This window comes from Fundulus heteroclitus, chromosome 14 (assembly GCF_011125445.2).
Source record: "Fundulus heteroclitus isolate FHET01 chromosome 14, MU-UCD_Fhet_4.1, whole genome shotgun sequence".
Classification (NCBI taxonomy): domain Eukaryota; kingdom Metazoa; phylum Chordata; class Actinopteri; order Cyprinodontiformes; family Fundulidae; genus Fundulus; species Fundulus heteroclitus.
Genome location: NC_046374.1, coordinates 7,187,771 through 7,201,288, shown reverse-complemented (window position 1 = coordinate 7,201,288; position 13,518 = coordinate 7,187,771). Strand labels below are relative to the sequence as shown.

The following is a 13,518-nucleotide window of genomic DNA, read 5'->3' as shown; positions in this document are numbered from 1 at the left end:
ATCAGCACAGCCACAGTTTTCAGTTTTCTCAGTGGAGAGGGTGATTTTTATGTTCCTTTCACGTTGTTACTGTTGAGCTTCTATAACTTGAACAAAGAACAAAGGGAATGTCAACCACAGCAAATGTTGACACGTCTTTGTTTTGATTACTAAGCGATGACACGTCCAGCAGGGTGATTTGTGTGAAATGACAGTTGACTACTGCCCCCTGCTGGCCAACAAGTTTACTTCTTTAAAAAGACAGGACAGCCATTCTGCAGCATCAGAAACACTTAGGTTCCTCTACACACAGCCATATATAGAACTGCTATCAGAGCTTACACACTTCAAAGTCAGCTGTGCAAGGTTGTGCATGGTGCACCAGTGTACCAAAACAAAGAGTGCTTCAAACGAGAGGAGCAGGACACAACAGCTATGATCAACTGATCATAGTTGCAAGCAAATAATAAATAATAATCGGTAATAAACTTCCAGGAACGTGCTTGGAGACGATCTTGTAGTCTTTAATATGGAAATCTTCTTTGTGAACTCATCGAACAGCTCCGGCTCCGTCTGGTCCAGTTCAGTGAGGTGCATGTGGGGATAGCGTTGGGCCCAACTATTTGTCAGCATGTGTAAATAAAGAAACCTTTTACAACATTTTACAAGTAATTCTAAAATATACAACTGCAATAAAAACATTATTAGAAAGACTGCGTACATGGAATGTCAGACGTCTTGTAAAACACCATTGCCGGATTTATTGCTATCAGGCCAAATTAGCAAATTTTTACTTAAAATGTCACATGTAAAATACATGCAAAGGCATACAGTATAAACACCTGAAAAAACCTACAGCATCAAATAGTAAAATCTCTAATGGTATATTGGATCAGGACCATGAAACGAGTGACGTTTCAGTCCCTGAGAACATTGCTACTTGTCAAAAATGAACTAGGAAGGAAACTCAAATGAAACATGCTCTCCTTACGGCTGCTGATGGGTAAAAACCTTTTCTGAGATGCTTTGGGATCCCCTCTAGCTGTGTTTTACAAACTATTAGTGCGGACACCAGATTATTTCTGGTCAAGAGTAAAACATAGGATTAATCACATGACAAATTTTAACTTCCTTTATTATGGCAATACCAAAAAGTGGACAATTCATCCCTTGTTTAGAGAAATATGTAATTTAAGTGTCACTTGCTTGTTTAGCACAACAGTTGACAAGATAACACTAAGAGCCTGTTAACATCCTGTATGGTAGTGCAGTGAGTTTAATTCCATCCATGATAAAGCTCATAATTCAAATTACTCATATCTACTTTCCCCACTGAAGTGTATTGAAATCCCAGCAACCCGTACAAGACCCCCCCCCTTCCAAAAAAAAAAACAAACACTTTTGTATAAAAAGACAATACAATAGAATGTAGTGAACTAAACTGGTTTTATTAAGTACAGTTCAGCATAATGTACAGCATTCAACCTGGAGATTAGACAGCATGAAGACGCTGACAGAGGTGGAGGAATGAACTGAATAACTGAATCTTTTTTGCTGATTTTTGCCCATTCTGACATGCTTTCCTCACTTTTATCTGCAGGGGTTTTCTATTAAAACCTGTCCAATTTAATCAGGTTCAACTCTTATGAGTGAATAGTTAATAAACTGAAATGTTGCATGCACAGTTGCAACTTTGTCAGGGGTTTTCTTTTAAATATAGTCTAAAAGCTTCTCCCACACTCCCAACGTTTCCTTTATTTCTCTTGTAGAAATAACCGCCTCCTCACAAACCCTCCATGTGCTGCTGTGCCTGTAGTTCCTATGTCGTAGCATTCACCGTGGCTTTTCACTGCGCCCACTAGTACTGGGATGCTTTAAAAGTGCCTCATAAGCAGATTTTTAGAGTGAAAAAAGATGACTGAGGGACTGTATGCACCTTTGATTCAGTCGAGAATTTATTTCTGTTATAACTGCTTTTCTCTAATTTACGACGGTGTGTTCTGTCTACCAATTTCAAACTGATAGAAAAAATATCCCTGCTGAGGGACAAATATTTATTATATACTAAAATAAAAGTGTTTCAAAACAAACATGGATCTGGCATATTTTTTACAATATAACTAAGGATCTGGTCCATGCAAGTATATTTAGCAGCAACCCTGTACAATTTGTGTCTTTCTGGTCCTTTTGCTGAATATTTTCATCAGTGATCAACAACAGCAGCAGGGTAGGTTATTACGGGATCCAACTTTTTTCTGCTCCAATTGTCGGGTTCAGTCTGGCCCTACCAGAACCCATGTAGTTAGCCACATTAGCCTTCACAGCTAAATAGGGTGGAGTAAAGGATGAGCTGTGCACTGGTTTGTGTTGTTGCTCCACTAGTTATTAGCCGACCGAGTCATCAGCAAATTTGCATTTCCTACGTCGATTCATTAGCGCAGTAGAAAGGCCTGGAAGCATATCTCAGATGCATAGAACACTGTCTGTGTTGCTAATGTTCTAATGGATAGCGTTAGCTTATGTCACCCTAGAAGTTTACTACTTCACTGTTGCAGCTACAGGAGCTTTTTTGACCTTTTTATGTCAGTCTCAAACCGAAGTCGTACCATTACCATGTAGTGTTAGCTTACAGCATTAGCTTAGCAAGTCCGTCTGTCTTACAGAGAAAGTTCTTCACAACAGTTTTCTTGCCGATAAAGTGAGTCTCACATGGCCTTCTGGCTGAACCTGACATGTTAGAGTTCCAGCAGCAGATCCTTGTGGAGATGAGCAGCTGCAGTCCCACAATTGGGGCAAATGTCAATGGGTCAAGTTTATATTGATTTTGACACAAAGGAGTATCTTTGAATAATTCAAGTTTTTAGTATCGATTTTACCGAGATGTTGATTATTCTGACAACCTCAATCGCAACTTGTCTTTACTTCCATCTTTTATGATTATCACGATCAACGTACTTTAAAGGTGGGTTATGGTGCCGGAGAGCACCGGTGACTCTTGTATGTACCTAGATGGCGAAAGCAGCGTCCACATTGTTGGCAGCAGTAAGGAGTAGCCCCACTATGGATCCTCTGGTGGGTGTACAAATTTCCTAGCTCCTTAAAGCACCGACCACACTCAGGGCAGGCATACGGACTCTCACCAGTGTGCACCCTTTGGTGTCTTTTCAGACCAGAAAGCACTGAAAAACCTTTCCCACACTGTGGGCAAGGGAAAGGACTCTGGGCACCGCTGTGTACCAATCTGTGACTTTTTAATCTGGCAGCATGGCGAAACCTCTCTCCACATTCTGGACACACAAAAGGTTTTTCTCCGGTGTGGATGCGCTGGTGTTGCCGCAGGTTGCCAAGGTAGTTGAAATGACGGCCACAGTCGCCGCATTCATAACCCCCTTCAGTTTTAATCTCCTTTTTCACAGCTCCCCCTCCATGGCCGATGCTGAAACCAGAGCTTATTCCTGGGCTGCCTTCACTAGTCCCCTTTACAATCCTAGCAGGATCACTGCTACCATCTTCCACAGTGGGTCCAGCAGAGGAGGCGAAGTTTTGGGCCCTGGCAGCTTGAGTGTCATCAGCATCTGGGTGTATGAGCTTGATATGGTCCTCCAAAAACACAGAGTCGGGGCAAAAGGTTCCACAAAGTGAACAGATGTAGGTGTGGCTTGTAAACTGCTGGCCTGAAAAAAGAGCAATTAATATTTGGTTAAAGAAATATAATATTTTCTTTTGTCAATAAACTCAGTTTAACATAAATAAGTTAAATACAACATTGAATTAAAGTCAAGGTATATGATTTTTTTTACATCATACATTTATGCCTTCCAGAGGTTAAAACTCAATTACTGGTAACAAGAGTTGACGCAGAGTTCATTTTTTACAGGGGCCTTGTAAAAATGCTTGGAGCATGAATAATGAATTAAGTGGCCATGGAAATGTTTGCTAATTTTTAACATAATGCTTTTTTTAACATAATGCTGACTTAAAAAAAGATCACTGTATTTTAACTATTTGTTGTGGCACCTGTACTGACTGAATAAAAAAAATATGTTTTTCTCTCATTATTAAACTCAAGCGCTATTCTTACAGGATAAGTTTTTGCTAGGGACCACATGCGTTTTGTAATAATTGTGGAGATTGTTTGTGCTGTAAATCCCGTGTGAATCAGCCATGACAGTAATTTGTAGAGTAAAATTTCCCCCACAAATTACCTTCTACATTTTGCTCGATTCCGAGGTCCTGTGATAATACTACTAATCCTGTGTGAAGAGGCATCTCTGTGATTCAGACAGAAATGGGCGGGATCCGATGCTTGATTAGGCAGTTTGTGTTTCCTGGGCACATTTTTATTAGCTTTTGGTGAAGAATGGAGGCTGCATTGGAGTGTTTAGAAAACCTTTTGGGTTCCAGACCAGCAAAACCCTATCAGCCCATGACGTACAGCATCAAAAAGAAAAGGCTGACGGAACAATATCAGATAAAAATAGTGGATCATATCATGCATTGCACTGTGCGGTAGGAATAACTTTCTTCTGTTTGGAGCCTTCTGTTATACAGCCGCTCACATTGTGTATGTGAGCAACAAAATCTCAGTCTTCAGTTATTCCGTGTGATAAAGAGCTGACGTAGGTGGGTCATTTATTCATTACATGGGGTCCCCAGATAATGCTTATCCCATGAGAGTGTGACATTTATAAACTACAACAAAACCGGAACCTATTAGGTTACAGAATAGAAACAATTAAGATGCATAAAATAAAATATGTGAAACACTTATAATCCTCTCATAAATCCCTCACCATCAACTGTGCTTCTGGTATCATTTCTGTTTCTATCATGGAACAATTTTTTCATGCAGTCTCCAGTCTTCACCAAAAGCAAATTAAAAATGCGCAGAGGAAACAAAAAATGCCTAATCACGTATTTGATCCAGCCCAGTTCTGCCAAATCATGGAGATGCCTATGCTTAGCATAATATAGTACCTAATTAGCAGAGGATTTTTTCGCACGGGATTAAAAACAGAAAACCTCTTTATTACAAATCACACGTGGTACCTAGGTAAAACTAATCTTGTGCAAATAGGGCTAATGAGGTACCAAACACATCACTAAATCTCACATTATTAAAAAGAAAAAATATTATGCTACAATTTCACCACTAGGTGGCGCTTGAGCACTGTCTGTAGAGCAAAACAAGATGTGCCTCAATCCATCCACCCCTCTCTCTACCTCCCTCCAGCACTCAGCACCCATGTCCCCTTCTCCCCCATCGGCTCATATGAGCCTATTTGCAAAGGATAAAAACAGCAGAACAGCACCACCTTTCAGAGGAACATGTCTAGTGAAGTAACTCATAACTTTATAATATCTAAAATAATATCTAAATACTGAACGTTTGCTTATTGCTCCTTTAAATATCTACGGTGTTATGCCACAACTGTATGGCATACAAGCTTTTGGTCTTGTGAGAAATGCAATTAGATTTTAGATTCTGTCCACTTAAATCAAAGGTATGACTGTGATCCACTTCTGGTCCGCACCTGTCTCCGGCCTGTCCTTGTTGTCATCCGACGGACTCCCTCCCATCCCCGGAGAGCCCTGGGCTTTCGTGGAGCACTCGGACAGCTGGACATGGGAAAAACAAACCTGGGTTTGCTTCTGTCCACCCCCCTCCCTCCTGGACAACTCTTCGACGTCGTCCTCATCATCGAGCACACTGGCCCGTGTGTTTTCACATTCAGGCTGCTTCATGTCTACGACAAAAGAAGAAGAAAACCTTATGATATATAAAGATAAACTATTTTTTACACATAAGGAAAAACTAGTTTGATTTTAACTGATGATTGAACTTATGGTAGTACTTTATCCACTTTAGGTATAATAGTTACCTTAGCTGTGGTAAAAATATGTCACATCACCAGGAGCCTATTAGAAAGTAAATAAATCCTCCTAGTGGTGCTTGTCAAACAGCTGTTTAGAGTTACAACATCTGTTAAAGCTGACTTTAGTCCTTTCAAACCACTCAGACTGAATAAGGTCACATCAGTGGAATATGACTCAGCAGACAGTCTACATTTTCAGATGTTGTCACATTTGGTCCATGTTTCTATGTGGAGCTACATTGGCAGTTATTGTGTTTACGCAGAGTTCATCCAGTGATGGACATGAACAGAGGTCACTTTGACCATTTGAGCCGCAGGACTCCGGGGAGCAGGATGCTCTCATCCTGGAGAGAAGTTGGTGTTCACACTGTCAAGGAATGGATGATCAGGGGCCAGTGAACATTAAAGTTCACAATCATTTCAGAATGGTAAATATTCCACGCAGGAAAAGTATCAACATAAAAACCTGCCAAAACAAATCCAACATGTTTTGCCGTTCCAGTGGTCCCTGATCATCGAAGGGAGGAGACGACATCAGGAGGAGCGGGATGATGCCCTTAATGTCTTCCATTCACTTAGCAACAAGAAGCAAGAAATACAAGAAACTCAAAGACAACACATAGTAACTCATTCTGTTTTCCTTAGTCATAAAAGGAACAACATCCCATAACAAATGGCTGCAAATGTTTTAACAAATCTGGTTAAATCTGCCAGCTAAATTCAATTATAGACAAGCAAACCATATTGATTTTTTATTAAGGCAGAGGAGGATTTTTACGGTCGTCATTCTGCACCAAATGATCAAAAAAATAAAACAAAGAAAAAACATGGCAGACATTTAGTTTGTCTTTGAGGCCCCCTTTAGGGAGTTTAGGGCCCCTGTTCCTCCGCTGGTCTGGCTGCACCTGCTTCTGGGAGAGGATCGGAGAAACTATGGAGAGCTTCCATGGGGACATGAGGAAAGAGGAAAAGGAGTGGAACTGGACTGTTTCGAGTAAAGAAAACAAAACAATCATCTGGACCTTCTAAGCGATATGATCCTCTACATCACCAGACACTTCATACACATCAGCAGACATTACATTAATAACTTTCTGAGGACAAATCCCAGGGCGATGGAAGCCGTTTTTGGAGTTCTTCAACATCAAAATCACTCCAAAACATCAACAACTTTGTCAGGATATTTTTGGACAATTGGACAATCTAGAATATAATCAACTAGATGGGTTTTCTAAGTTTATAAATATAGCTTGAAGTTTTTTTTTCATTGTAATTAATTGAAAAAGGAATATGTTGACTGCGTGTTTTGTCATATGAATTTTCTGCAGAAAGGAGGACTTTTTGCTCACTGTATATGGCTACACATATTTTTTAACTGAAATTTCTTAATAAAAACCTCCAGGACTTTACGATGTGTCCTTTCAGGTCTGAGAGACTGTACTGTCCGACCACCCCCATCTCCACTGAGCTCGTTAACACGCCTCTGGAGCTGTATGAAGTTCCTTCCTGCTTCAAGCGTGCCACCATCGCCCCCAACGAACCCACTAGCACATGATTACATGACGGCATGGCCGACACCCTGATGACCTATGATCAACAGATGTTGACCATTCACAGGGACATCACAGAGCCCCTCATGTTCCCATCCATGCAAACAGATCAGCCGATGATGCAGTTGCCATGGGACTACATTCTGCACCACCTCCACTACGCAGGGACGTATGGAAGAACTCTCTTTTTGGACTTGTGCCCAGCCTTGAGAACCATCGACCCAGACATCCTCCACCTGGAGCTTACCTGGCTCACTGCCCCAGCTTCCTTACTGACTAGCAGCAGCAGGTAAGGCTGGGAAGCATCATCCCCCACACAAGGTCCATCAGTTCCAGTGAAATTGATGTAATATTGATGTTTTTGATTAATTATCGATATTGATCATTATGATTTCTATTTTATTGATCTGCTTTTTCTCTATATTGTCTGGCCTTCCAACAGGCATTTGACCAAATCCCCCCAGGGTTGGAAGTGTCTTCAGTCCTTGTCACAGAACTTTACAGAAGGATTCAATTAAGGTGATCTTGGTGAAGCCGATCAAGCTGTACGGTGATCTTGGCAGTCATTTCTTCCCAAACGTTAAACAAGAGGAGTCAAAGTGGCATTAAAACAATAACAGATCTCATGACTTGATTTCTTTAGACACCTTCAGGTATGTTAGGTCCACTCAAGAATAATGTTTGTCAGCACCACCATTATCTGCGTTAGAAACAGAATTGCTTTTCATAATCAGCCATTCCAAAACTACAAATAATACGTCTTAAAAGGTGAGTTTAGGTGCAATCATCAGTACAAATATTTAATGCCTGGAATCATAGTCTGCATGGCTACATAACCCTCTATGGACTTGGAAAAAAGAGTTTATTAATATGTTGTTGTAACTCCTATTGATCCAAATTTTTCTAAGAGTTATTGTAGATAGTGATGGCTGTTGGCAGAAAAGATATCTTGTAGTGATCTGTATTGCAGAGAATTTGAAGAAGCCTCTGACTGAAGACACTCTGTTTTCCCAAGGCAGTCTCATGAAGAGGATGGTCAGGGTGGTCCATATTTTTCTTGGTTTTATAAGGAATTCTTCTTTGCATTATCATCTCCAGAGGTTCCACAGTTGCTCCCAGAAAAAGAGCCAGCCTTCTTTATCGGGTTGTTGAGTCTTTTTTAGGTCTCTGGCTCTGATGCTGCTGCCCCAACAAATGACGGTCAATGAGATGACGCTCTCAACAACAGACTAATAGAAGATATGCAGCATCTTGCTGTAAACCTTCAAGGTCTTTAGCTTCCTCCAGAAGTACAGTCTGCCCTGTCTTTTCTCTGAGATGGCTTCATTGTTGCGTCCCAATCCAGTCTGTTGTCCAGATGAACACCGAGGTATTTATATTCCTAATCCACTTCTTCTTCCATGATGGAAATGGGGTTTGAGCTAACCCTGTTTCTCATGAAATCCACAATCAACTGCTTTGTTTTGTTCACATCCAAGATGAGATGATTGTTCCCGCAACTGCAACTGCAGAATCAGTGTATTTCTGTAGATGACAAAAGTTGGACTTGTGCTTCAAGTCTGAAGTGTACAGAGTGAAAGGAACGGTGAGAGTACAGTCCCCTGCTGTGCTCCTGTGCTGCTGACTACCTGCTTAGACACACAGTCCTTCAGTCTCACAAACTGTGGTGTGTTTGTCAAGTAGTTATAGAACCAGGTAGGGCTGGGCGTTAAATTGATTTAATCAATTAATTTGAATTTACCATTTAATTTTTGAAAAAAATAAAAATAAATAAATAATAAATAAATAAAATCGAGATTTTAATTTGCAAATGCACTCATTGGGCTTCTATGAAAAGAATAGCATATAATGCTGAATATATGTTTATGAAAGTATAATGTCAAAACATTGTAAGGACAAAGCTTTACTATATGACGTACTTTAATTTACTCACTCTTAATGTTAAAGAAATGTGAATGTAATCATTTTCTTTTTATTAAGGAATGTTCTACTGTTTTAACTTCACACAGGAAGAAACAGATGTTTCTCCCAGACAAGGAATCTCTTGCTGCATATGTTAATCCTACACCTCTTTGTGTACCAACCCCATGTTGTATAACCCCCCTTGCCTTTTCTTTTGTTTCTTAACCCCCATGTTGTGAACCCCTGACTCCTCCTGCCACTTCTTTGATGTCTGATAATAAAGGCAAAGAGACAGAGGTAACCAGCGCAGATGGAGCGGAGACTGTGATGGAACAAGCCTCACTTTTCTGGCCCTTCTGCCCTCTTTCTGATGGAAGAGTCTAAACTTGTGTTTGTGTTGGTTTTCTTTCCAGGATAAAGGGGTTATTAAACTTAACTCTATCACTTATTTTTTTACGTTAGTTTAAAGTTACATAAGTGAAGCCTGTTCTTAATTCATTGTGTAATACAGCAAACAGTCATATTTTCATTGTTTACAATGGCGGGGCTGCCATCTTGTTTTACAATCAGGTTTAACAGCTTGTATTTAGGCAGGAATGAAAGGCAGGACCAAAATGCTTTCCCTTTTCTGAACACAATTTATTGACTACTGCCAGGATGGAAGGACCATTTCAACAAAAAAAAAAAAATTCTGAACAGGATTATCAACTATAACTTTAAGTGGGACAAACAAAGCAACAAAAAAAAAAACTGGAAGAATCCTAAAAAGGGGGCAAACTCCTTTTTACAGGACTACAAATGAAGGTTTAATGGCATTAAGCTTTGCTCCTGGACACACGGCAGGAAAACACCAACAGGACTAAAACATAAATACAGTATATATATTTATGCCAAAGAATAATACTGATACCCAGCTCAGTTCATCTTTCAGAGTGAGCCAACACTTTTACAGCGTTACAACAGCTTCCTGTCTGCTGCCAGGACTCCGGCGCCTTCCTGATACTCCTGACTTGGAGTGGACCCTAAGTGTGAGTGAGTGGACACGTCCTGCTGACTGTTCACTAACTCATAAAAGACAAATGAATGGTGGAGCTTCTTCTCTGAAGGACGTGATGAAACTAAAAAAGGTCAGAGACTGCTAAGTGTACTTGTAACGTGGCTGGGCCTTATGAACTACTGCTGGCCGTGGCTGGCTGAGTGCTCTACATGCGCCTCCATCCTGTGCCACACATGGACCGAGGCTGACCCAGACACTGCTGTGTTGCCACAGCAAAGCCCGGCCCACTGCCGCTCCAGGCCAGGGTCTGCCAGCGCCCTCCCCGTCACTGGGAGCCAGCCTGTTGAGTTTGGGGGTTAAATTTAGACATGTGGAAGTATTTATACCACTGATACTTTACTATTAATTGTTCAACATGTTATGTTTCTAAGCATTATTTGCACCAGCTTTTATGTTATTTGGGTACAAAAATATTACTAATGTTTTTGAGCAGCTGATATTAAAGCTACTGCTTACAATAAATATATAATAAAAATAAAATAAAATAAATACTGTTGGAAGAGAAGGATTGCATTTCCTAACGTGATGGCTCCTTGATACGGCCGTATGACAAAGTCACTTTATGGTTTGTTTTAAATTATGATCATGTATTCGGTAGAAGTTGGACTCTTCCTTTGGTGTAACTGGTAACTAAAGGAGCTCTTTTTCTAGGCATACATATGATTGATTTATACACTGCAATCAAAATATGCATTCTATGCAATTGGCTTGAAAATAAAATCTCAGATTTAATTACACCAAATCTGATTAATACATTTTCCCTCCTATTCATTTCACAAAAAGAAATAAAAGAAAATATAAAATTTTGCTTTTTTTTTAAGCATTTTGTCTGGGAGTTGAGCTGAATTTAAAGTGCATCTAAATACAAGCTGTTAAACGTGCTTATCAAACAAGATGGCGGCCCTGCCGTTGTAAACAATGAAAATATAACATGTTTGCTGCGACTTGTATTACACATAGAGCTCAGAACAGACTTCAAACCAACTTTAAAAAAAAAAAAGTAAATTAATACATGAAAGTGTCTCGTTTTATGATTAAAAAAAAAAGTCCTCTACAATATTTTTGACAATACATTTTCCTAAACATATATTCAGCATTCTATTCTCTTCATGGAAGCCCACGAGTGCGTCGCCCAAATAAAATCCAGATTTTCCAAAAATTTAATCTTAAAAAAAAAAAAAAAAAAAAAGTAAATTCTAATTAACCAATTTATCGCCCAGCCCTATTTATCAGCATCAAGAACAGCAGGAAGAGTCAGTTGAAGTGTTAACATTCTGCTTTAATGTTTCCATCTCACCTTAGTATTGGAAAACAAAAATTACCAGAGCTTGGCCACTAATGGCGTCTGCACTGCGTTTGGGAATGAGTTCCAAAAAAAAGTTAAAAACAAAACAACTGGACTTTTGGGACTGAGGCAGCAGCGATCTTATTGTTGAAACACACCGTACCAGTGGTGACAAACTTAGATTATAGCTTTTTGTTGTTGACATTAGGATAGTCCAATTAGTTTCTGTGACCTTTTGCTGCCTTAGCCGATACCCATCCATCGTCTACATGTGCTTCTCCTTTTAGGGTCGCAGGAAGGCTGGTGTCCATCTCCAGTGGTGATTGGGCGATAGGCTGGGTACACGCTGGACAGGGTGTCAGTGGGTGTCATGGCAACACACACACATACATGCAGCAAAAACAATCAGGTGAAAACACAAATCAGGGCGGGCCATTTTAGAGAAACCAATGAACCTGAAACTCCTGTTTTTTTTTTTGGACTGTGGGAGGAAGCTTGAGTACCCGGTGAGAACATAAACAGTAGGAGGAGAACATCCAGACTCCATGCAGAGCGACCCCAGGCCAAGATTCAAACCCACCATCTTCTTACTGCCAGGCAGCAGTGCTGCCAGCTGTGCCATGCACCGTTCATTCTATATCATTAGTTTAATTTGCAAACGAATCATTATTACAGCACTTAGTTTTATGCATGAAAGGAAACCACCTAAACCCATTTGTGCATCCAAATAATCCAAATACACATAAAGCTGCTGGAAAGAAAAGTGGTTTCTGAAAAGATATATAGGTACATTACACATTTAGGACTGGATTGTTTTTCCACCAATGACCGTTTAGGAAGCACTAAAACGTGGCTCACCTTTCAGGTCTGCAGAATATGCCGCCGGTGGAGTCCATTCATAGTCCTCCAGCCGTCTGCTGCCGATGGGAGGCATGCTGAACATGAAGTCCGAGGTGGAGTCGGGGTCTCCATGCACCGACCCCGAAGCATCCACCCTATTGTCCGACCACAGGTCCAGGGAGTGCATTTCCGCTTCTTCTTCAGCCTCTTTTTCGCCCCTGGCTGGGGTGACCAGCTCCGCGTCCATTTCACCACAGCCCTTCAAGTTCTTGTCCTTCATCAGAAAGTCACAGATGGCGTCTATGTTCTCCCTCTTCACCTCGGGGATGACAGATTTGGCTCTCCTGGGATCGACGCTGCCATGCTTGGATCCGGGCATGAAAGTGAACCTCATGAAGCCAGCCTCCGAGGAGGGCTCCAGAGCCGTCAAGCCATCCCTCCCATCCCTCTGAATGGTCTCCAGCTTAGCCTTCAACTTTTCTATCTCCGCGTTTTTCTCGCGCAGCTCCATTTTAAGGACTTGGATCCGGACACTGACCACTCGGCGGATCTCCGCCTGGGCTGACTCCAGGACCACGGCTATGTTTCTCTTCAGGTGCTCCGTGATGTCGCTGACCGAGCACAGGAGCTCCTCCTCGCGCTCCAGCTCCAGGCAATCATCGTCGGCTCTCTTCGTTGTCCCGGCGACGTCCATGAAAGCGCCGTAGAACTCAGGAGACCGCTTCGTTTCCAGGAAACTGTGGTTCCTTTTGCGACTCATAGATGACCGTCAGCGGTGCTTTTAGCTGGAAGCTACTAAGTGAGCTAACTGGGTGATGCTGACGGCGGATGTGACGTCACGCTGTCCTCAAAACAAGACAGCGCACGGCAGTGCAGACCGTGGACGTCACTTTGACGGCTGCCGTTGATTGGAACGTGGCGTCAATGCGGCAGCCATCTTGGTACGGGGGATGGTCCTCACCAATGTATGGCAGACTGCTGTGAGAAAGGACCGTATACCAACACGACCACCGCAGTTTTAAGCGATAT

At 41.4% G+C, this 13,518-nt stretch overlaps 1 protein-coding gene across 1 annotated transcript; it reads right to left on the bottom strand.

Moving 5' to 3' along the window:
- Window positions 1-1,406: 1,406 nt before the first annotated feature.
- On the bottom strand, window positions 1,407-13,461 carry znf16l (zinc finger protein 16 like). The gene is made up of 3 exons (XM_036146202.1): window positions 12,508-13,461; window positions 5,514-5,726; window positions 1,407-3,653 (listed from the first exon to the last, which is right to left on the bottom strand). The coding sequence occupies exons 1-3, from the start codon at window positions 13,247-13,249 to the stop codon at window positions 2,947-2,949; spliced, it is 1,662 nt and encodes a 553-aa protein (XP_036002095.1). The 5' UTR covers window positions 13,250-13,461; the 3' UTR covers window positions 1,407-2,946.
- Window positions 13,462-13,518: the final 57 nt, after the last annotated feature.